General features: G+C 36.4%; 1 protein-coding gene across 1 annotated transcript in view; it reads right to left on the minus strand.

Moving 5' to 3' along the window:
• The window catches only part of LOC120535843 (serine/threonine-protein phosphatase 2A 65 kDa regulatory subunit A alpha isoform-like), a 49617-nt gene that overhangs the window by 9522 nt on the left and 14476 nt on the right, over positions 1-25619 (minus strand). Inside the window, exons 2-12 of the mRNA XM_039763956.1 lie at positions 20181-20271; positions 19479-19579; positions 16353-16585; positions 14404-14551; positions 8451-8606; positions 6227-6341; positions 5987-6057; positions 5105-5239; positions 4518-4691; positions 4314-4374; positions 3533-3687 (exon numbers count right to left, since the gene is read on the minus strand). Of these exons, the coding sequence (XP_039619890.1) occupies positions 3533-3687; positions 4314-4374; positions 4518-4691; positions 5105-5239; positions 5987-6057; positions 6227-6341; positions 8451-8606; positions 14404-14551; positions 16353-16585; positions 19479-19579; positions 20181-20271 (1440 nt within the window). The remainder of the gene's footprint in view (positions 1-3532; positions 3688-4313; positions 4375-4517; positions 4692-5104; positions 5240-5986; positions 6058-6226; positions 6342-8450; positions 8607-14403; positions 14552-16352; positions 16586-19478; positions 19580-20180; positions 20272-25619) is intronic.

The raw sequence follows: 25619 nt of genomic DNA on the forward strand, positions 1-25619 counted from the left end.
TGTGTTTATTAAAATCATGGAAAGGTTTGTAAACTTTACCAAACTCTGCAAACTGTACTGAAATCAATATAGGAAGGAAGAAATGAATTAGTTGTGAGCTGATTATAATGGTGCAATAGTCTTCTAGGTTACCTTGAGTGTGATGACAGGTTTTACACCCAACACAAATGAATGTATTGAAAAAACGAAGTAGTGCTTATTCATCGTTTCCCTTTTAAATTTGGTGAAGTCTGACCCAGGCAAATCTCAAACTGCAGAACATCAAAAAAGAGCACAGCATTAGCAATACCTTTTGTTTTGTTTCCCTTTTGAAAAAAATATTTTAGTTATGTTGTATATTATCCAGGCACATAAAAAGTGCATTTAGCAGAATAAAAAATATTAATACTATCAAAGCTACGAGTGCACAGACAAACAAACAAACAAATAACAGTGGGGACATAGGTTAATTTTAAATCTCCACGTGTGATTAGGCATGGCTTTGTTATAAATCCGACATTATGTTGATATTGTAACATGTCTCGCTACTGCATGGGCTGTGGGGGTTAGAGTCTTAGGGGAAAGTACTTTGTGAGGACTCAGGGCCGAGTGACAGGATCAGGGTGTGAGGAGAGTGAAAGGTAAAAGAGCAGGAAGAAGCAGAAAAGTGGAAGGTGTTTTTTTTATGGAGGTGCCCTCGTGACCCAGATAAGAAGCGTCAGGATGCAGTTTATAGCACAGCACACCAAATAAAGTCAGTCGGAACTTTAAAGATTGCTCCAGAGAAGTGGCTCCTGTGTGTCTTATTCCACAGGTCATCACAGTATCAGACTACTACTTCAGTTTCTAGACGCACAACAATGTGCTGCATTGTGGGTTGAATGTTGATAGATTACACAGAGGGTTGCGTTACTGGTCTGTACTACTGTAGGAATTTCTGAAAGCTCGCAAAATGCATTTTTCTCTATTAATCTCTGCGTTCTGACGGGGCCAAGGGCTAGGCCACTTGTAGTGTATAAGGGGTTAAAGGCCAAGTAACATAACAGGACTTCTATAGAATTTTCATAATCTTAGTGAGTTTTAAGTAGTTTCAGCAAGCTCCAATGGTTGCCGGTCATTTACTTTGACATATCTGGCGACTTTGTCCATCCAGTCGGTGACATGCCCACAGCTTGGGGAAGTTGTGTTCAAATAGCTCCCAAATTACATGGACAGGCTTGTGTTTATGTGGTGTTTTTTTTTTTGTATGACCTGCCAAAAAGAGACAAGTCTTTCTGATAATGCATATTTTATGTACCACGACAGAATGGAAGAAAAAAGAAAAAAAAAAAAAAAAAATAGATTGTAGGTGAACTCACTATACTGTACCTGTAAAGCCTTTACACATGCACAGTCACTGGCTGAGATTTCTAGTCATGTAAAAGGACGCGCTCAGGCAACTAGATTGGCAACTGCACTTGTCAATTTTGACATCTCTTCCAACTGTTATGCAACACCACCTGCTTTAATGCACAAAATGACTCATACACGCACACACACACACACACACACACACACCACAGGGATAGTGAGCAAGCTTAAACAGAGCATTTGTTTTGTGTGTTATTGTGCGGAATATGAATACAGACAAAAAAACAGTAGTTTAACTGTAATTTCCACACCTATTTATTTTATTGCTCTGACTGGTATAGAAGCCATACATGTGGGAGTAGTGAGTGAACCAGCTGTAACAAATGACACAGAGTAAAAGCTAGCTACGATATTTAAAATACAAAAAACTTTCCAATGTCAACTTTAAAAGCCATGTTTAAATAGTTACCTTTTTTCTACTGCATTTCGGTCAACACTACCTGCAACTTTAACCGTTAAATTGACACTTGTCCATCTACAGTATTAACAACTTGACATAGTAACAAAAAACATAAATACACTTAGACATTTAAAAAGGGCAGGAACAAACAAAAAGGCGCACCGATTGCCATAAACAAGAGATTAAATGAGACTTCAGAAGGACATAATCCAGAACTTAATGATAATGTAGGCTAGAACAGAAACCTGTAAAGACAGAATCGTGGGTAGCCCAGAATTACTTTGATAGAATCTGTATGTTACAGTATTGATAGCGGTTTTAGCAAAACAACAAAAACACACGTTGCTTGACATGCAATAACTAGAAGAATTCTATAAATAGTGCACTACTACTGAAGGACTGAAAGATGCAACATATATTATTATATTTTACTTTAGTGCACCAAAAAAAAACACACACACACTAGTGTTAAGAGTCAAATGATGCATCTCATACAATTATTTCTTTATTTTTTCTCGTATAAAGGGACAGCTTTCTTTTCTCTGTGGAATCCACTGAAGCTCACAAAAAACAGAACTTTGTCCAATCAGAATGGGAATAAAATAAAGCAAAAGCCAAGTGTAAATAAGCGACTTTTTGCGGATGTTTTTCATTTTCAAATTCTTTAACCTTTTAAAATTTAACACTGAAAATAAATCAGCTTTTCAAGAGCTCCTGTCTGCTCCAAGTACACAGTTCTAGTTTTTAGTTTGTCAGGAAGCTTCTTAAAATGATTTGGCTTCAATGCAACAATATGAAAAACAAAATGAGCCCAAATATTCCAGTTAATGGAGGACAAAGCATTTATTATGGGAATCCCTATAGCAGTGCTAATGTACAAGACTGAAATATTCAAAGTTATGAAGAAAATTAGTACAGTGAACCAAAGCAGTTATTTTAAAGTGAGCTCAACAAGATTTATATAGATGGAAAACCAAACAAACTATATGCATTTATTTTTTTCTTTAAACAGAGAACTACAAACAAAGGAATTAATTACCGAGCATGTTGGAGACATTAGGATTTTAGGGACCTTAAAACTCAATTCAATGTTATTTAGGGGAATCAGGTTAATAGTGGTTTTTGGTTTGCTCTCGTCAATATTGCTTTAGTATTACCTTTGCTATGTGACAGCTGTTTGAATTCATTTTCTTAGATTTTAAAAATAAATACCATTATATTGTAAAACAAATAGCACAACAGGAAACAATGGCATTGCCATAAAGATTCCTATACTTGGCTTAAAAACCGGAAAGAAAAAAAAACTGACAAAATATTTTATTGTAATCACACCCCTAAGATCATATGCATTTAATATTAATCACTGTACACTAGGTGGGGTGAGAGAGAGAGCGCACACCACATACACAGCATTTATGCATGTGTCGAGTCGATCTCTTCTAACTCAAAGACATGCAGGTTATGTAAATCGGACTTCTTAAATTGGCTCATGCATGTGCAGTATGTGTGTTCACTTTGCAATGGATTGGCACCTTCTCTGTCAATGTATGAATGGATGAAATGGAGTTGTGCAGCTAGAGGAAAGCTTTCCGATCTTAAGAATTGAAAGGAAAAAAAAAAAAATCACTTATATCTAAATTTAGTGATACATCACAAAAACCTAAAAAGTTGCATTTTGGAAAATGTCTAGCTGATTGCACAATTTATATGTAAAAATTAGAAAAGAAATAAGTGCATACGTACACTGATGCAGAATAGAGTAGTCATTCTGTGAAGGTAGTTCGGATCACTGGCCATAGCCAGCACTTTAGGAACAATTGTGCTCTGGGCCCAGGACGCACCAAACTTCTCTACCAGCTTCATAAGGTTGCAGGTTGCAGCCTCTCTGATTGCATACACTGTTTAACAGAAAACGTAACAGTAAACATAAGAAACTTGCCTTTATTGAACAGTAACATAACTCCAGGCCAAGAATTACCCTAAAATGCAGCCTAGTATTTCTCAGAGACAGTCCCTAACCACAAAAAAAACTATGAAGAAATAAACAAACATTTGTTTTACTTTTAATAATGTTTTTAACGTAATCAAAAATTTTATATATGGGAAATGAAAATATTTACCTATTCTTATTGGGATAAACCTTTTACTGAGGAATGAAACTCTGATACATCACTAAAATCTAAAACGTTTAAAACAATCAAAAACAGAAGCATGAAGATTAGCCAACAGTGCCAGCTAAATCATTGAACAGCTTGTGATGTTGGAAACATGTCCAATGTTGATTACCATTTCTCAAAAACATCACATAACTAATTAGTATTATATCACTTTGTAAAAAAACACATCTCAATGCAAAGCTGTAAGGGCTGCTCTGCAAAATTGTGGATCTGAAGGGACACTAAAACCTTTAAATTCATTACATATACATTATGAAGCTAGAATGACTGTCAAAAAATAATTCTACGGTGCACTTTAAAAAGAACACTAATCCTCAGAAGTCATATTAAGTATTTTTTTTTCTTACCATGATCAACTAGCCATGCCATGCATAAGGAATTCAACTTTTCATCAAAAAACTCCACTCCCTTAAAAGAAAACAGAAGTTTGGTGAACATTTACAATATATGTACGCACTATATTTTAAACAGAGTAATTCTTAGTGCATATGCAAGTTAAAGTATGCATACCGATTAAAACTGGCTTGGATGAGATATGCAACTTTACTTACCAACTGCCCTGCCAACAATGGCATATACTCGATGATTGCAAGTCTAACTCGCCATTTGGCATCCTCTGCCAGCTCCACAATTGCTGGCAGCAGGGACTGAGACAGCTGTCGGATTCCTATCACCTCGTTAACACAATCTAAGTTAGATATGATGTTTAGACGCACCTCAGGACACTACAATATAAAAAAAAAATGCAGACAAAGATTTACTCAAAATAAGACACCCATTACCAACCTGCAAGTAAAGAAAGCTGAAAACCTTTCAGTCTCCTCAGATACTGAATTAGGTGACCAGGTTTGTAAATAAGGAAAAACCAAAAGACACTCAATTGAAGAAACTAATTTAACCTAAAATAGTCCCCATTGATTTCCATGTTAAAAAGTACTTGGTAATAGTAAATTAAGTACTTCAAATGTCTTTACAGATCAATTATAAAAGTTGCCTACAAACAGTACACACAAATATAAAATCCACTTACAAATCTAATAAAAGCAACTTGGTCAAATATACACTGAAATTAGATAAATGTTTATTATAGTAGTCACTTAAGAGTCGTAAGAAAAAGTAGATTACTCTTATCACTCACTTCATCTTTGAGTTGTGCCAAGAAGAGTGGTAGAAGGTGCTCAATGGTATTATCTTTACCAAGAATTGTTGATAGCCCCATAACAACAGAGGCCAGAGCAGACTTGACATGCTGGTTGGTGTCAGACACCAGTTCCTTTATATATAAAAATATATTTATTAAAAAAAAAAAAAACCAAAACACACATTAAGACTAAAGAATTGGCTACTTTTAAAACATTAGTTTTATAATCCGACATCTACAGATTATGGGCAATTACACATTACAAAAATCTTAACATGATTATTACATATATTTTCTGTTAACTGTATAGATCTAACAAGGTTATAGGATATACCAAATTAAAGTTCTCTATACATAAGCACTATTCTAATTAAGGCAAAGCTTTCTGAACAAAGCTATACAAATACAGAATCTACCTGTCAAATGACAACTGATGCACACAAGTACAAACAAGTATGGTACAAAATTTAAAAAAACAAAACTTTGTAATCATCCTGCTTTGCCATTTGTTTTCTTAAATATTTTCACAGGAGACAAGCTTCTCTGTGTGAATAATTTGAAACCGTTTCTGACCTACAGCAAAATGAATGTTAAAATACACATTTCAAGAGACCATTATCTGAAGACCCACTAAAATTCATGATGACAGAGACAAAACAGTGCTTCTGGAAGACTGCTCAGAATGAGACAAACCTTTGTTTTAGCTTCAATTTAGCAGAAAATGTAAGATGTCTTACATTTTCTAATAAAAGAACATTGATAATTTATTCTGTTAAAGAAATACTTGCAGAAGTGAATAGAACCATTTGAAAGAGAACTGGAAAAAAAATCTTAGCTTACTTTATGATGTATTGACCAATAATTCTTACTTTTCCTTACCTTGACACATGGAAGGATGTTGTTCATTATAATAGTCTCCCTGCTGTCGGCTGGTAAATTTTCACAGAACTCTATGGATATGGGAAGAAAACACAAATCAGTGAAGCATGGCAGTGTAGATCTGACCCTGTATAAACTCATCTGTCAGAACCTAAAAGGTAAAATTTCCCCAACATGTTTTCCTGAAATCTGAATAAAGATAACAAGCCTTTTTTCATCCTATTCTTCAAAAACACTCACCTTTTACTTTATTAGCAGCGGCAGCACGGACTTCAGCCTCACAGTCTTTTAATAAATTCTGGAATGATGGGACAAGGTCATTTTTCGTGATTTCTGGACCAACAGCTTTCTGCAGCTGAGCAGGAAGAAAATTGTGAAAGAAGATTAAATAAATTTATACCTAACTGTGAAATCAGCAAGAAAGATTTTGAAGATGCTTAATGTAACTACACTCTCATTCCAAAATGATACAGACTTACTGCCAGTCAGCTGGAGTAAGTATGCCCACAAATACAGGACAGACTTAAAATTTTACTTAAATATGAACTTAAAATTAGTGTAATACTATGAATATCTGTAAAAGCTGAACTCTTTGTAATTTGAGAATACCTATTACACAGATTCCTATTCTTAAAAATCCAGAGTACAGCATGATAAACATTTTTCTTAGACTCTACATAATAATAATAGCCCAAGTGCAAAGTTTAACTTTCTATTACCTTTGTGCCAATACAAATTTAAGAAAGTTATGGTGACCCAAATATGTCTTTCAATGTAAACTAATTGAAAACTAAATATCAAACTACTAAGAGTTTTGAAACAGGCAATAAAACAAGCTTGTGAAATCAATGATAATATTTACGTATAGTAGCTAAAGCCATATATTTCTTACCAGCCTAAGATTAGTTACCAATAAACAAAATGTATACCCTACAGCTTCCTCCAAAACAAACAGTATTGAAGATGATAAAGAATAAAAAAGGGGTCCTAATGCTGAATATAGCATACATAATCAGTTTTTATCAGCCTGAATTATGAAACAGCCCTAAGCCCCATTTATTTTTTTAGGTTACGAGTTTCGTAAAATTAAGAATTTAACACTAAAAGAGAAAAGAAAGCATTGTTTATTGTGATGAGGTGGGCGTCTATTAATGACTAACCATAAATAGGACAAATCATAGACTTGCACTAAGATAGTGTGTAAAATACTATTTAAATGTGTATAGATAGGATTTAAGTTAATCTGGTTAAATTTAATGGCACCCTAGCAATACGTTAAGATAAACAGACCAAACACCACACTTCAATTACGGTACAGTCCCCTCCGTATCCGTAGAGGCTCAAGTCCTTTATATAAAATGGCGCAGCATTTGCGCATAACTTTAATACATCCTCCCATACACTTTAATCTCTAGATTACTTAATACATAAAAAATTGAACAGTATAATATGAAAACAGTTATACTGTATTGTTAAAGGCAATCAACATGCCACTTTTTTTAAAAGGTTACTTTTTTTTTCTTGTCGAGAGATAGCACTTTACACTCCCTTCACTGCCTTGCAGTGGGGGTTGCAACAGTTTAAGAAAGTCCAATTTCAGTTTAACTTTTGAAATCGTGATTGATCTTCATTTCACAGTCACTTTATTTTGTGGAATATGCATATGCCTTTAGTGTTTTGTTTAAGAGATGCAGCACTTGCTGGAATTGTAAGAATGGAAGCCGCTTTCAACCCTGACAACTGGTAGTGCTCAGGAAACAAGGTAGGAAAGGTGAGCAAGAAAAAGCTTTTTATATAAAACATGACAATGTCAGAGAACAGGGTCAATTGATTTCCAGAGTACAGCACAGGTGCTTTGTGTGAGCAAAGCCAGCCAACTAAAGAGCACTGTTAAGGATCAGCAACTGGCTGCCATACAGGAGCTGTAACTTTACTCTTAGGAGCTATTTTACTCAACTCCTATGAAGAGTGGCTACAACAGGATGTACCGACTTATCACTTCATTCACATGGATTTGGTGTAGTGCTCAGCACATGTCAAAAAGTTTTGTATTTTGGAACTTAATGCCACCCACCCCCCCACCTGGGATACTGAATCTGCTATTGGTTGAATCCATGGACATTGAGGGCCAATAGTAATCTGTTTTTATTGCTATCCTTAAAAATGTTTCTTTTTAAACTTGTACCTATAATAAAATAGCAAAACTAGCCAGGAAAAAATAACAGCTATGACTTAATATCCAATTAAACTCCAAAGTGAAAAAAATAAAAAGTAACTCTACTCCCATGCTCATTTTATAGACATAAAGCCAGTGTATTATTTTATAATGAATGCAACAGCAGCAGCTATAACACCTCACTTTTGCACACAAAAATTTTACAGAGTCTTTTTTCATAACGGCATTACACTCTGTAGACAATACACTTTAGTAAATAAGGTAGGGTAAAGGATTTTAAGCACTTACCTCAGAGAATTTGTCTGCTACCATGTATCTAACTCTCCAGGATTTATCTTCTGTTGCCTGACGCAAGGTTGGCATTACCAGTTTCTCCAAATCCTCTTGTGGGAGAAGCTGGGCAATACTCACACATGCTTCCACTGCCAGGAGTCGCACAGAGTCCTGTGGAAATAAAACACTTAAGGATACTCCAAATTATATTAAAATCATGTCAAAATGTCAAGATATGAAAATGTAATTGCTTCATTCAAGCACTGTTAGGTACTTTGTGACTAAATTAAAGCCCAAGTCAGCAAAAGTAACAAAGATGACATAGAAGAAAGTGACTAAAAGTCAGCTATCTTCATTGTGCTTTGTAACATTTACAGGCTTCAGATATGCATAAATATTTATTTTATAGTTTCACTTTACAGGCGAGATAAAATGAAAACAAACAAATATGGAAAACATATTTGCACGCTTCCCATCCAACCTGATGGAGCTTGAGAGGTGCTGCAAAGAGGAATGGGCGAAACTGGCCAAGGATAGGTGTGTCAAGCTTGCGAAATATTCAAAAAGACTTGAGGCTGCAATTGCTGCCAAAGGTGCATCGACAAAGTATTGAGCAAAGGCTGTGAATACTTATGTACATGTGCTTTCTCAATTTTTTTTATTTTTAATAAATTTTTAAAAACCTCAAGTAAACTTTTTTCACGTTGTCATTATGGGGTGTTGTGTGTAGAATTCTGAGGAAAAAAATGAAGTTAATCCATTTTGGAATAAGGCTGTAACATAACAAAATGTGGAAAAAGTGATGCTCTGTAAATACTTTCCGGATGCACTGTAAACACCAGATTAACACTTGCAGAAATTGTGACGATTCTCTACTAATGGGGTGTCCATGGACAAAGGTGGACACTATACAGCTGAACACCCGACAGACATTAAACTCTTAAAACTAAATCGTGAACAAACAAATTCACCCACAAAGCAGGGTTTACTTCACTTGGCTTGCACAAGTACAGTATGTAGTAGGCATTGAAGGTTTAGATTTGCAGTTTGTTCTACTATTCAACTTTATATAGTATTTCCATTTTCTAAGTTTATTTCAGTTCTTAGCTGTTGCAATTTTTAGTTCTTCACTTTTTCCAACTTAAACTAGTGTTTCCATACTCTGCATTTATTAAAATTTTTTGTAATGTTTTTGATCTAAACTCTCCTATAATTTGTAATGGTACAAGATCACCTGTTAAATTCAAATCCGATTAAAACTACCATTTTTACAGAATGTGCTACAGAATGAGACTACATTTATACACAAACTTTCCCATTATTCCTACTAATTACCCGATTCAATTGAAAATAATACCTTCTTGTACAACTGTTGTTCAATGACTATCAACAAAAGGCAAGTCACTTGGAAAAGCACAAACTGTTTTACAGCAGATATGTTTCAGTCATGGCCAATTATACAGTGTGTACGGAAAGTATTCAGACCCCCTTCAATTTTTCACTCTTTGTTATATTTCAGCCATTTGCTAAAATTAATTTTTTTTTCCTCCTTAAATGTACACACAGCACCCCATATTGACAAAAAAAAATAATTTTTGAAATTGTTGCAGATTTATTAAAAAAGAAAAACTGAAATATCACATGGTCCTAGGTATTCAGACCCTTTGCTCAGTATTTAGTAGAAGCACCCTTTTGAGCTCATACAGCCATGAGTCTTCTTGGGAAAGATGCAACAAGTTTTTCACACCTAGATTTAGGGATTCTCTGCCATTCCTCCTTGTAGATCCTCTCCAGTTCTGTCAGGTTGGATGGTAAACGTTGGTGGACAGCCATTTTTAGGTCTCTCCAGAGATGCTCAATTGGGTTTAAGACAGGGCTCTGGCTGGGCCATTCAAGAACAGTGACAGAGTTGTTGTGAAGCCACTCCTTTGTTATTTTAGCGGTGTGCTTAGGGTCATTGTCTTGTTGGAAGGTAAACCTTCAGCCCAGTCTGTGGTCCTTAGCACTATGGAGAAGGTTTTTGTCCAGGATATCCCTGTACTTGGCCGCATTCATCTTTCCCTCGATTGCAACCAGTCGTTCTGTTCCTACAGCTGAAAAACACCCCCACAGCATGATACTGCCACCGCCATGCTTCTCTGTGGGGACTGTATTGGACAAGTGATGAGCAGTGCCTGGTTGTCTCCACACATACCGCTTAGAATTAAGGCCAACAAGTTCTATCTTGGTCTTATCAGACCAGAGAATCTTATTTTTCACCATCTCAGAGTCCTTCAGGTGTCTTAGCAAACTCCATGTGGGCTGCCATGTGTCTTGCACTGAGGACAGGCTTCCGACAGGCCACTCTGCCATAAAGCCCTGACTGGTGGAGGGCTGCAGTGATGGTTGACTTTCTACAACTTTCTCCCATCTCCTGACTGCATCTCTGGAGCTCAGCCAAAGTGATCTTTGGGTTCTTCTTTACCTCTCTCACCAAGGCTCTTCTCCCCTGGTAGCTCAGCTTGGCCGGACGGCCAGCTCTAGGAAGGGTTCTGGTCAATCCAAATATCTTCCATTTAAGGATTATGGAGGCCACTGTGCTCTTGGTAACCTTAAGTGCAGCAGAATTTTTTTTGTAACCTTGGCCAGATCTGTGCCTTGCCACAATTCTGTCTCTGAGCTCTTCAGGCAGTTCCTTTGACCTCATGATTCTCATTTGCTTTGACATGCATTGTGAGCTGTAAGGTCTTATATAGACAGGTGTGTGGCTTTCCTAATCAAGTCCAATCAGTATAATCAAACACAGCTGGACTCGAAGCTGAACTCAAGGATGATCAGAAGAAATGGAAAGCACCTGAGTTAAATATATGAGTGTCAAGCAAAGGGTCTGAATACTTAGGACCATGTGATATTTCAGTTTTTCTTTTTTAATAAATCTGCAACAATTTCAAAAATTATTTTTTTTTGTCTGTCAATATGGGGTGCTGTGTGTACATTAAGGAGAAAAAAAAATGTAAATGATTTTAGCAAATGGCTGCAATATAACAAAGAGTGAAAAATTGAAGGGGGTCTGAATACTTTCCGTACCCACTCTATGTAGCTTATAGGAACAAATACAAGCCCCTAGTTAAAACAAAAACTGAAACACGCACACGACGATGCAGGTTCTGCTTCATGCTCCCATCTTGCTTCTGGGAGCGCTGAACCTTACACCGTTGGTAATGTCACCAATGAGACGGACAGTGAGGCACAACAATGAAGTAAGTGGATGGCGCAAAAAGTGCAAAAGTACTTTTATTAAAACAGCAAAATCACAACAAAGTGTCCAACTAAAGTGCAGTGCATCAAAGATCCTGAAATAATCAATAAAAAAGTTGTGAATTGTGGAGGTTAAAAACACAGTAGAAAGAAAATCCTTTAAAAACCAGAGGTGCCTTCTTTTACTGGCGACTCCCCTGGCAGTCTGGATCGGAAAAGCAGGGGAGTCACTCTACATGTAGCTGACCTTCGACACCTCACTGGTCCGGTTGGCTTTTCGGATCCCTGGCTCCGGTTCTGCCCACCCAGACCGAGACTTGGGCTTCTCAGCAGCAAGGACGCTCACGCTAGGGCTTCCACTTCCCAAGTCCCCGACTCCTGCTGCCTTCGCTGCTGGGAGCCAAACTTTTCCCGGTCACTCCTGCTCCAAATAAGCGCTCACAGGAGCGACCACTACCGTCGGCTCTTGGGTGCCGGCCAAACACCCCACTCAGGCTCGCCTCTCCCTGCTGCCTGCAATCAACGCAAGCCTGCACTCGCTCACTCTCCTGCACTGGCTTTCTCCTTCTTGCTTCCTTCTCCATTAACCTCCCTTCACGTTATTTTTCATTCCTTCTTTTTCCTCTCCCCCTAGCCACCTCATGTTTATTTATCACGGGGATGTGGATCAGGTGTGGCAATCAGCAGCTCCCAGCATTAATTGCGGATGCGGACGACTCCTCACTAGTGCACTTGAGGACCTCCCGCATCACAAATTCACTCCGGAACGACTCCTGCCACACTACCACAGCCCCCCTCTAAGCCGTAAGTGCGACAACTATTTAAAAAGTGGCCTTTTTGACTTGAGTTGTGGACCCACTACACCACACAACCCCTAGTTAAAACAAAAACACACACACACTAACCACAACCTACATCATTCGATATAGTAGTATTACTGACACATCAGAAGGACTAATACAACAGGTCCCTAAACACAACAACAATTGGAGATTTTACGACATCCATTATCTGAACCAGATCTCCTGATTCAATGGCTACTCCATGTAGTGCTATAACAGAGGCCAATTGCATTAGAAAATTTCCTGGTCCAAGACAGGTAACACAGCTACTATTGAGCTCACTCAGTGGACAACTCTGACAAAAGTGTTTTACGTAGACGAAAACAGCCATTTCTAAATATCAATTTTGTTTCAGTCAAATATTTACTGGTTTTGATTTCTATCAGGGCCATTCAAATTGGAAGGCCCACATGTACCCCATGAAAAGCTTTTTGAAAGGGGTAGCAGAATATTCTGCTACCTTCAATAGATTATGAAACTTCTGATATTAACAAGGGGGTCAGGACAGATTTTTAAGAAACTTCATCATGCATTAAGTACAAAGATATTTTACATCTCTCCTTTAAGATCAGCCCTACAACTCCTAATGGCATCTGGCAAACTCTTATCAGTAAGAAGTTTCTTGTGGCAAGTCTTCCAGATAGATTTTTCATACATGTCAACAGGCTGACTGAAGATTGTTAGACTTGTGACTTCAACAAGCAACCAGCCACATTAGCTCTCCAAATATGACAACTCACTGTCCACTGTTATTTTTTTAGGCAAGATATTGCAATCCTGGTTTTGCTTGTACAAATAAAAAAAAAAAAATACAAAGAGAGATTGATTTAGGACAGAACAAATTTTAAAACCACATACAAAAAAGGCACACAGGACTACAGAATATGAGGAAGGATTGAAATAGAGGAATCTTTTTTTAATCTAGTGTACAGTAAACATTGAGAACTGTTATTTAAAATATTTAATAAGTATTGTGGATTTCATCTGTTATTATAAAAAAGTTCTTCAGTAAAAATATGGGGGCACAGAAGGAAGCTGGAACATTTCATATAAATATTACATTTTCCTCTTTCAGAACCACTGATATGTAGAATAAAATCACCAATCGGAGTTTAAATAGTAGCACTTTGAAGACCTTCGAAGTAGGAACGGATGATAATTGCAAACATTTAGGGTCATAAATTAATTAGTGAGGAACAAATACTGAATGACAAAAAACTGCTGTTTTTAAATATAGAATAAACAAGTTCGTGAAGTATTTTTTAAATCTGCAAAAGGCAATAATGACAAATCTTAATCTGATGAGACTTATATCTATGGTACTTGCACTGTGATCACAAAAGTTGTGTAAATAAAATTACCACGAAGGTATTACTCTTAAGGTTCAAAAAGTTTAATTGCTTGCAACAATTTAAACTGTCCACAAAATAAATGCTCCATCAATCTTGTGCTTAAATGTTAGTAATTCAGCTATTTTAATTTACAACATACCACCACTTGACCTAATTATAGGACAATTAACATTAATTGTTGTAATAATATAATTGGTTGTCATGGAGTCTAACTCATTCTCTTTCTCAAAGATGCCCTGATCAAGATACACCTACAGAGATTTCAAACTGAAGTCTTAGCAAATAGGATATATTCACATCATAAACTATTAATGTCACAGTATCCATCAAAAACATCAATACTAGTTAATTTTCTAGAAAGGATTCTAATAAAAAAAGGTTATAAATGGAAGTATATTCCATAATGTGGATATACAAGCATTGAGTATACAAAACAAATGTCATTTCTCTTCAGGATTTACATGAATGCCTTGTACATACAAGCTAATCAGTGAAATATTATTAGCCATTATTGTGGTGTGATCATGAAATACATACCTGTTCATCAGAAGCAAGAGCAGCAAACAAGGGAATGAGGTCACTCTTAACATACTCAAGCTCCAGGACTTTGGCAAATTCCCCAAGTTTAGAGGCTGCAGCACGACGTACCATTGGAGTATCATCTGAACATAGTGTTCGAAAATGCCTGAGAAATGAAGCACAATAAGAAAGAATACAGCAAACCTAAGGGCCCCTTTAATAACATTGAATAACTTAAAATTAGGAGCATTTACTAATGAAGAAAACAGAATGCTGAGTATGAACTACTCCATCTAAGGAAACACATGGTAAAAACTGAAAGATTTTTCATGTTTTAGTAATAACTGACAAAATGTTACAATGAAGTGTATAACGTGTGAAGCATGAATTTCAAATATCAAATAAACACTTTCACAAAAGGTACAAATAGAACAAATGTACTTCTATTCAAGAATATAACTGCAGAAAAAAAGCCCACGTTTGTTTTAACGATGTGTTTACATAGATCATTGTAGACATGGAACACACATGAAATGCATGTGTTCCAAATAACGATATAGTACTACAGTATTTATAAAAGGTGTCATTTTGCTTGACTTCTCATTCTATACAACTCTAAGCAACTGACATACAGGTAAAAAGACTTGAGCTGAGAAAACTGCGCAGCGGTGGGGGGGATGTGATAATAGGCTGCTGGCTGCGTATAAACACATTTACAGGATAAAAGACGCTGATGGAGAGCTACAAAGAGTTTTTTCGTAGGCTCTAGTAATTCTAGTGTTAATTACAAGTACAAAAAGAAAACAGACTCTTCATATCAGAGTGTGTACAGTGAGCAAGCATGAGCTTAGCACAGCAGGTCACATTTTGAACTCGATACAGCAGAAAAAAAAAAATTAATCTTTTGCTCCTTGGTAAATAAGATGCTAAATTTCTCTATTTAACTTGTAAACTTGTTAGCCACTTCAGCTTTTTACATTCTTGAAAAACATGTTTGTCCTGTAGGTTAATATGAAAATGTTAAAGAGGGAAAAAAATAAAATAGAACAAATCTTTAAATCATGGAACTGGTCATTGGTAATGGCCCAAAACCACCTAAAGAATCCCTAGATCACTGTAAGCAGAGGTTGCTCCTAGTTGTGCCTGTAATTGGGCAATTTTCACACAGTGCCAGAAGGCTTTAGACAACTCTGTGCTGGATAGTTTTTCACATTAAAAAAAAAAAAAACGTTTTATTCATTGGATGAAGATCTGAAAACATAATACATTAAGCACCAATAACTTTCTATCACAGAGGAAATCAGGAAAGAAAGAAATAATTCCCCATGGCACTGGAATCCTAAGTGCTCTCAAACACGGAGTTAAATGACTAAAAGGGATGCAGTGACTCAAAACCACCAAGCCTAACTTGACTTGAATAGCCAAGTGTACAGGAGCATATTGCAGATCTAACACCTAGTCACCTTTTAGTTATTTCCCAAAGGATAATGAATTAGTCAAACTTTATTTTGAAACATGCCATATAAAAACATGCTTATAGTTCATATACTACTTTCCCCCCCCCAAAGGTGGTTAATATAGAACTGTGTGTTATTAATCAAGTACATTATACCATTTTATTTTGAAAGAGACAGGTTTTGTAAAAAGTACACATTAGGAGTAAATAAACCAGTCCCAGATATTTTGTGTAAACAAGCGGACAGGCAGTCTAGGAAAACTACAATCTGCCTTTTACCCCCCTTTTTCATAAACCAGGCACCACCATGCCACAATATAGAAAGCATAATAATATCAAGCCTAGATACCTTAATTATGCAGGAAGATAAGCATTTAAATGCAGTCTATTTTAGAAGTAAATGCACTATTTAAAATTGTGGCAGCACACAATGCAGCTAAAACTTGCTTTAAAAATCAGTAAATAGGATTAACAAATCTAAGAGGTATGACAAAATTAAGTAAAAACTTACTGTCTGATCTCTGATTTTGTGGACTTTGAGACTCTTGGATAGCACACACTGAAGAGACCACATGCAGAAGTACGGGAAGTAAACCAGTCCCCACTAGCAAGACGCTTTACCAAAGGTTCAAAATGGGCTTCAAGGTCCTCAGGAGAATGTTCATGAGAAATCTTTCTCAGGGATTCAACAGCTTTGTCTCTAACAACCGTTTCTTCAACTGTGGCTAGACTCTCAAGGGGTGGCTATAACAAATTTTCCAGAATGACAAAAAAGAAAAAAAAAAAAAATGACTTTAGGAGCATGAATAGGTGTAAACAACCGTTTTCAGTGAAAAATACAAACTCAATATGATGGTTAAATGTATGTAGCTTATAAACAATGTATACAAATGCAGATTCATATGACCACCTAGACTGACAGCCTAAATACAATTTACTTCCATCAGTATATGCCACAATCACTTTACAGTCTCAAACAACGATGAACTGATGTATCAGAAGGAAAGAAAAACTAAATACCAAAATCAGATTAACTTGTAATACTAGAACAGCTAGTTTCATATAAAATGAAAAGCTGCAACCACTCAGTTAAAATTCTTTAATATAATAAAGATGCACCCGATTGTGTCATCAAAAATACACACACATTAGAGTTGGATCTATACTAAAATTTTTACTTCAGTAGCGAAATGAGCTTTTGGACCTCAGTACTGGTATCAGAACTGTTCCAAAGCAAATAAAGGACAACTCCAAAACACTCCATCTTACTACAACCTCTCTGAGGCACTGCACAATTGCTTGCCTCCCTGGTACAACGTGCAATCACACCACACTATGCATTGCTTCCTTCTTGAAGCCATGAAGTCCCAATAATGTCAAAGTAAACTGGATATTTTTCATAACTGCAATAATGAGTGTTGAGTAAATGGGGTCAGGGCATTGAGAGGAAAGCGGACGTTTACTTCTGGTACCAAAAATCCAGTAATGCAGGCACCAGAACGGTTTTAAAATTTTGGGTGTTCAGTATTTTGACAGTCCCAGTACATGGCGCACACCCTACTATACATGGAAAAAGTTTGAATTTGAATGACTAGAGGTTTACCAAAGTGAATTTGACTTCTGTATTATGCAAAAAGCAGTATACAATTTATAGTGTCAAGAAAGAACAAAAAGAAGCCAGAGCGCAAATAGTCTGTTTCCTGACACTGAAAATATTATGGAAATCAAAACCGTAGCTACAACAGTGGGTATTTTTCCACAAAAAAACAGAATTCATCTAATAATTTCAACTTCTTCCCAAATCATGTATCCAATTTAATACCTTTGCTATAAAATAAATGAGTAATAAAAAAAATTTCAAAAAAATGCTTAAAAGAGGGAGTTTCTAATAAACTTTTACACATTCCCATCACACAGGTCCAAGTAAGCTTTGAAATACTTGGCGCACAAAAGAAAAAAAAAAAAGTATTTTTATTTTTACCCCTAGCATCCCTTAGTTCACTGTGCTATTAAAATTCAGTGCAAGTATACATCTCTAGTGCAATTTAATCACCTGTAGAATTAAAGGCACCAAAAGGCCTAACTGACCGTGTTTACAGTATGAAGAAAAATATGCATTCACTATACATTATGTACATTAAGTAGTTAAATAACTATTCTTCACAAGAAATATAAATTAATATTCAATCTTTACATTAGAAACTGTATGTAATAAAATATTGAATTGACAAGTACCATTTTGGGAATTAACTCATAAACCATCATAACCGGCTATAGTAGGTTCCCAATGCAATTTTCCAGCATGCCGAAGCAGAGTATATTCAGCCACATACATTCTTTGAACGTCGCAACCGGCCATAGTCTGTTACCAGTGCAATTTGCCAGTCTGCAAGGAGCAGAGTATATTCAGCGATGTACATTCATTGAATGCTGCAACCAGCTATAATCAGTTCCCACTTCCTAGTGTAATTTACCAGCACACCAGAGCCAAGTACATTCGGCGATGTACATTAATTGAATGCCGCAATTGGCGTTAGTCGGCTCCAAGTGCAATTTGCCAGTACGCTGGAGCTGATCAGTCAGTGCTATGACATTTGTTGAGCGGCCAACTCATGACCACTGGCACCCCCTCCAGCAGGGCAGCATCACTGTCCCTGGGATTCAGCTGCTGCACTACAATAGCCTGCAAGCATCAATGTTGGCCTCTGTGTGCTTGCGTGTAGTCAGTTCAAGCACAGTTGGCTTGGCGATTTACCAAATTTCATCAATGGTGTCAGTTGCACCTTGTACAAATGATAAGATTGTTGCAGTATTAGGTTTGGCTGGCACCCTACCCGGGGTTTGTTTCGAGCCTTGCGCCTTGTGTTGGCTGGGATTGGCTCCAGCAGACAAACCCTGTAGTTAGGATATAGCGGGTTGGATAATGGAGAGATGGATCGATGTGCTAGGTACTTAATCATTCAACTTAAAATCTTTTATTGACTGCATGCATCTCGTTTAAAATTGTCCAAAATGTTTCTAGGACAAGATTCAACCTGTGAATGTTGCAATTTAGCTCCAGCCTCATTGGGCCACATGTTCTGGGTGTGCACCAAATTAACAACAATTTGGACAAAAAAAAAAAAAAAAAATGTATTACTTGCTTATCAGACCACCTCAGTGTCACAATCAATCCAAACCCATTAACAGCGGTGTATGGTGGACTTAAAAAGTAGGGGGAACAAACTGTAATTGCCACTACTACAGTACTAGCAAGTAAACTTGTCTTGCTCAACTGGTATAATCCTACCCCACCCCGTCAGTGGGTAACTGATGTTCTATACTAGACACTGGGGGGAAAAAAAAAAATCAAATTCTCACTTAAAGGATCTGTTGAAAACTTTTTTAAAAAAATAGAGTAGCTCTGGATGTTGGCTCTCCTCTTTCCCTTGGATGGGGGTTGTATTTTGCTTTGTTAGCTTGCTTGCTTGTTAAGTTTGACTTAATTGTATGGAATGTTATATATCCTGAATATATAATAAAACAAAACAGAGTTGCACTGTACATGAATAATTTTAAGAAACACAAGTTATGCTACTGAATAAACAGCAAAAACACACCTACAAATGGGGGGGAAAAAAAAAAAAAAAAAACTTACCAAAAGGCAGTGAACATATTCTGGTCCACCTACTAACACCGTAAAGCTGCCAAGCTGCTCAGCAAGAGCTAGCAACACCTCGTCTTCATCATAAATTGTATCTGAAAAATAACACTTTTTAGGAACTGCTGGGTTTTACTAGTACAGTAGTCTTGCAATGTTATGATATACAAAATGATGCATTGAACAATAATCTTAACATAACTAATATGCCAAATTATATTCTTCCTTGCATTTTCAGAATAGCAAACTATTTACTAATGATGTGTACATTATAACTGAAGAGCATAAATGCACAAACTTGACCTCTAGCACATTTAGGAGAATATACTACCAGCATCACAGATCTTAATTATACAGGTAAGCTTTAGCCGTAAGGAATACTTCCTTTTCTGTAAATTTGGGCAATATACTGATGCAACTCTAAGATTAAGTATTTTATAGATTAAAATTAAATCATCACCATATTAGACTAAAACAAAATGAATTCTATCTATATTCATTCACGTTACTTAAAGCTTTTATTGGTTTTAGAGTTAACTATTTACTTCAAGAGTAATTCAATGACAATTTTGGTATAACAGAGTATGAAAGGCTACCATTTTTAAATGTTGTTGTTGTTGTTAATGGGGACAAAATATTTGTGGATACATAACTTAGTTATTGCTCCAAAATAATAGGTCATAATGTCAGACTGCTTACCAGTGAGAAATGGCAACAATTCAGTCCTGGTTCTTTCAACACCCAAGGCCAAAGCAATAGTTGATAGCTTCTTAATACTGTTTAAGCGCAACTGTAAGGATAAACAGAAAGATAAAGTATAATAGACATGTTCATTTCTCATTAATGTTTTGTGGGGTTTTATATCAGTATATCCTTCAAAATTGATTAACAGCCCTTTGGCACCAAAAAAAAAAAACAGGCTATAAAAGTTTATAAATTCAAAAGAGTATTCATCAATAAAACTTTAATGTAGCCTTTTCACAATTATAAAGACAATTTATACAGTAAACTAGTTTTTAACTTGCAATTCAGACTGATATGCCAAACCAACATGAAAATGTATTTTACATATAATCATTAAAACATGTTTGATGATCTATTTAAAAAAAAAAAAAAAAAGATACTGTGTAACATTAAAACAGATAATATATTTGTTTCAAAAAATAGATATTAGAATTAGGTTGACTAATTCGAAATCAAAACTTTCATTGCACAAAATTAATTTATCTTTAAAAGTACAAACAAAGTACATTCATGCATACAGCTATACAAATATATTGGACTTTTAACTTAGAAAAGTGCTTCCCAAACAGCTGGAGGGGGGAAAAGAGTAGACAAAAGGAACTCAGAAACAATATTAAGCAAAGCATATTCCTTTAACTGGAAAAGTTTTGTTTCTAAAATTTACAAGTTACATTATTAACAATGTCACTTTGGAAGGCATACAGTATTTTTATTTACAGTATGTGCACTTTAATAATCTCATTATTCACAGAAATCACATTTATTAAAAACTCCATAGAAAACCTTATTCGAGTTTGAGAAACTAACCGTGTCATTTGGGCATACAAACGCCTAACCAAATAACACTTATGGATTTTGCAGTCTGTGCATGTCTGTTTTAATCTGTCAGGCTGTGCATGTGTTACCTTCACACATGCTTTCAGCAGCCACAGATAGAAGACTGTGGAAGCATCCACATGATACATTTCCTAAGGCAAATACATTATTCTTTCTCCTGGCTGAAATTCTGTCTGTATTTCAGAAAACAAAATTTGCTGATGAGCTAAATGTACAGTGCTAAGCTGAGCAGCAGAATCTCAGGATCAATGTTCAGGGTAAGGTGTTAAAAATAATGTGCATTATGTAGTCTGTTATAGATGGGTAGGGGCCTTTAATTGCCCAAGTATTAACTGATCTAACCTTACAAATAGAAGAGCAGAACAGGAGTTTTTGAAGGTAAATAATGACTGTTTTGATATGTTAATCACTAACACAGATTTGGTCTTGGTAAGGCCTGGCTAGCTTTAGTATTCTATCAATCAGGATAGGAATCAGCAAATAGATATGAGTGAACCATCAGGCTCTAGTGACCACAGCATAATACATTTTTCAGAGTGCACATTCAGAAACCAGAACAATTAATGTATCATTTTGATAGAGCAAATTTTGACCAGATGTGGCAAAGCCTAAAAATAACCTGGAATAGGCTTTTTGATGTGATGACAGCTCAGGAGATGTAAAACATTTAAAACTGTTATACATAAAATGCAGGACAGGTTTATCCCAAAAAAATGACCCAAAGACATTCTTTCAATATTCAAGTAGTAAAAGAACAGTCAAGGAGAAGGTGAGGAGTATTAAGAATGGTAAAGATGAGCTACAATGTGAAATAGCATATCCATTTTTCTGATGATTACCCATGTGAAGAAGTCAAACTCCAAAAGTAAAAAGACCTACTACGGAGGTACTTATCGATTTGGAAATTGTAGAGGGAGAAGTACCGCTTAGATTAAATAAGCTGAACTCAAACCAGTTACCAAGTGCAGATAACATTGATCCTTAAGCGCTTAAGGAGGTCAGGGAGTACATAATGTACAGTATGTATAGATAGAGAGATAGAGAGATAGATACTTTATTAATCCCAAGGGGAAATTCACATAATCCAGCAGCAGTATACTGATACAAAGAAACAATATTAAATTAAATAGTAATAAAAAAGAAAAAAAAATAAAATAAAATTAATGTTCACATTTACTCCCCCGGGTGGAATTGAAGAGTCGAATAGTGTGGGGGAGGAACGATCTCCTCAGTCTGTCAGTGGAGCAGGACAGTGACAAAAGTCTGTCACTGAAGCTACTCCTCTGCCTGGAAGTGACACTGTTAAGTGGATGCAGTGGATTCTTCATGATTGACAGGAGTTTGCTTAGTGCCCGTCGCTCTGCCACAGATGTTAAACTGTCCAACTTTAATCCTACAATGGAGCCTGCCTTCTTAACAAGTTTGTCCAGGCGTGAGGCGTCTTTCATCTTTATGCTGCCACCCCAGCACACCACCGCGTAGAAGAGGGCACTCGCCACAACCGTCTGGTAGAACATCTGCAGCATCTTACTGCAGATGTTGAAGGATGCCAACCTTCTCAGAAAGTATAGTCTGCTTTGACCTTTCTTACATAGAGCATCAGTATTGGCAGTCCAGTCCAATTTGTCATCCAGCTGCACTCCCAGATATTTAAAGGTCTGCACCCTCTGCACACAGTCACCTCTGATGATCACAGGGTCCATGAGGGGCCTAGGCCTTCTAAAATCCACCACCAGCTCCTTAGTCTTGCTGGTGTTAAGGTGTAAGTGGTTTGAGTCGCACCATTTAACAAAGTCTTTGATTAACTTTCTGTACTCCTCCTCCTCCTGCAGCCCACAATAGCAGTATTATTTATATATATATATATATATATATATATATATATATATATATATATTTTTTTTTAAGCCTTGATACATATATTTCAAAAATCTTTTGAACACTAGGGAAATTCCTAAAAAACATGAAGCTAGAAATAATCCCATTGCATTAAAAAGTATGATTAGGCTGATCCATGTAATTGTAGACCAATAAGCTTAACATGCTTTGCAGGAAACTTACTGGAAGAAATTAATTAAAAGATTGAAGAGCACATGTCAAGAACAGACAGCAAACAGTCAACGTGTTGAGACAGGGAAGGTCATCCATCCATCCTCTGCCGCTTATCCGAGGTCGGATCGCGGGGGCAGCAGCTTAAGCAGAGAAGCCCAGATTTCCCTCTCCCCGGCCACTTCTTCCAGCTCTTCTGGGAGAATCCCAAGGCGTTCCCAGGCCAGCCGGGAGACATAGTCCCTCCAGCGTGTCCTCCCGACTGGACGTGCCCGGAACACCTCACCAGGGAGGCATCCTGATCAGATGCCCGAGCCACCTCATCCGACTCCTCTCGATGCTAAGGAGCAGTGGCTCTACTCTGAGCCCCTCCCGGATGACTGAGCTCCTCACCCTATCTTTAAGGTAAGGTTATGTTTTAATAATAGGCTGGAATTCTATGATGAACCAACAAAGCCATTACTCATCATGATTTTCTGAAGGTCTTTGATAATGTACCACTTTATTCAAGGCAGTATATGTAGATGTGTACAACGTTGATTCAATTCACACAAACTAATGGTTAAGGCAGTTTGGGGAAGATGAAATGATGACCCAGAATTAGCTAAAGTTAAAAGTGGTGTCCTTCAAGTATCAGTGCCAGCACCGCTGTTCTATTAAAATTTACATAGAAAATCTAGATAAGAATATAAACAACAAGCAGGCTAATTTGAGAGATGATGTCAAAGTAAGTGGAAGGGCAGATAATGCAGAATCAGTACATAAGTTTGGGAAGATTTGTAGCAGATGAAACTTAATGTAAGTAATCTCTAACTTTGTGTGTGAATGTGCCCAGAAAAAAAACACACTGCTTAAAGAAAAAATAAATAAATTAAAATAACGTTTGGAGTTTGACCAACAGCATATGGCAGACTCCAAAATATTAACTGAAGGTTCCCTTGTCAGAAGGGATTAAAATTGAACACTGTGGCCATCATGGGAAACTTCATTTGTGGCACAAACCCAACATGCAAAGAACACCATTCCCATAGTGAGGCATGGTGATGGCAAAATCATGCTGGAAAGTTCACCTTAGAGCAGGACAATAACCTAAAAGCATACTGCTAAAGCTACACTGGAGTGGTTTAAAGGGAAACATTTAAATGTCTTGGAATGGTAGAGTCAAAGCCCAGATCAAACCAACCAAGAACCTGTGGCATTTCTTGAAAATGTCACAACCCATCTAATTTGAAGGAGTTGGGCAGATTTTGACACATAAAATGGGTGAAATTCCCAGTGGCTACTAAATTAATAGAGACATTCCCCAAAAGATTTGCAGGTGAAATTGCAGCAACAGGTGGCTCAACAAGACACTGACTTAGGGTTTATACTTGTTATACTGTATATAATTGTTTCTGTCACAATAAAAAACATTTTGCACCTTCAAATTGGTAGGCAAGTTGTTTAAATCAAATGGTGCTAACCCCCCAAAAATCTTTTAATCTCTGGTTGTAATGCGACAAAAAAGGACAACTACAAAGGGGACGTGAATACCTAAAGTACGGCTGGGCGATATGGGCAAAGGATAAAGTCTCGATTTTTTCAGTGTTATGGACGATTTTCGATTTTAATAAATTTTTTTTCCATGAACCCAAGACAAAACAGAACTCAAAAATCGCTTCCTTATTTTGAAAGTATATGGAAACAATAACAAAAAAGCTACACTTCAGGGGTGTTATAAAAAAATTAAATAAATCTAAAATAAAAACAAAATGCAGAAAAATAAATTCATTTACATAAAATAAAGCACCATGGGCAGGCAATAATCAATCATTAAAGTGCAAAAGAATAACAAGAACAGGACCAAATGACTAACCTATATCTGAGGCTGTGTTCTTTCCAAGCAAAATAATGGTATACAATATGTGAAACAGCTACACGATGTTTTTTTGTCTCAGAATTATTTACAGTTTCAAATTTCTTAAACCTTTTTGTTTGTGCCAATGTGCAGTTAGTGTTAATTAATAACAGCAGCAAATCTAACACCCTCAACCAAAAAGCCATAATGTTTCTAACAGTGGCTGCTCTGTCCTGAAATCGTACAGCTGAAACGTTTTCAAACGCAGTATGTATTTTATAAATTGTAGCATAAATGGATGTAGTTTATTGGAGATTTCATGTTCGTCAAAGTTTAAACTTCTTAACAACTTTACAAAGTAATAGGTTTTATACAAATGAACTCAAGTGAAACAAACACGTACATTTTCAGGGTTGCCAGCTCTCACGCATCTGCATCTGGTGTGACACTCTGGCTTTCAGACTCTCACACACATGCAAGAAATCTTACGGCAAATCTACTGTATATTATTCTATTATAAACCTAATATTAGCTACATCAAAAGTTTTGGTGTATTTTGCAAACCCTATAGACTATTTACAAGGTAGTAAAACTATTACATTCATTCATATCATATCCATACAAATGGATATCAAATCCATTAAGCAACACTAGTTACGTGTGCATTTATT

Source organism: Polypterus senegalus, chromosome 9 (assembly GCF_016835505.1).
Source record: "Polypterus senegalus isolate Bchr_013 chromosome 9, ASM1683550v1, whole genome shotgun sequence".
NCBI lineage: Eukaryota > Metazoa > Chordata > Cladistia > Polypteriformes > Polypteridae > Polypterus > Polypterus senegalus.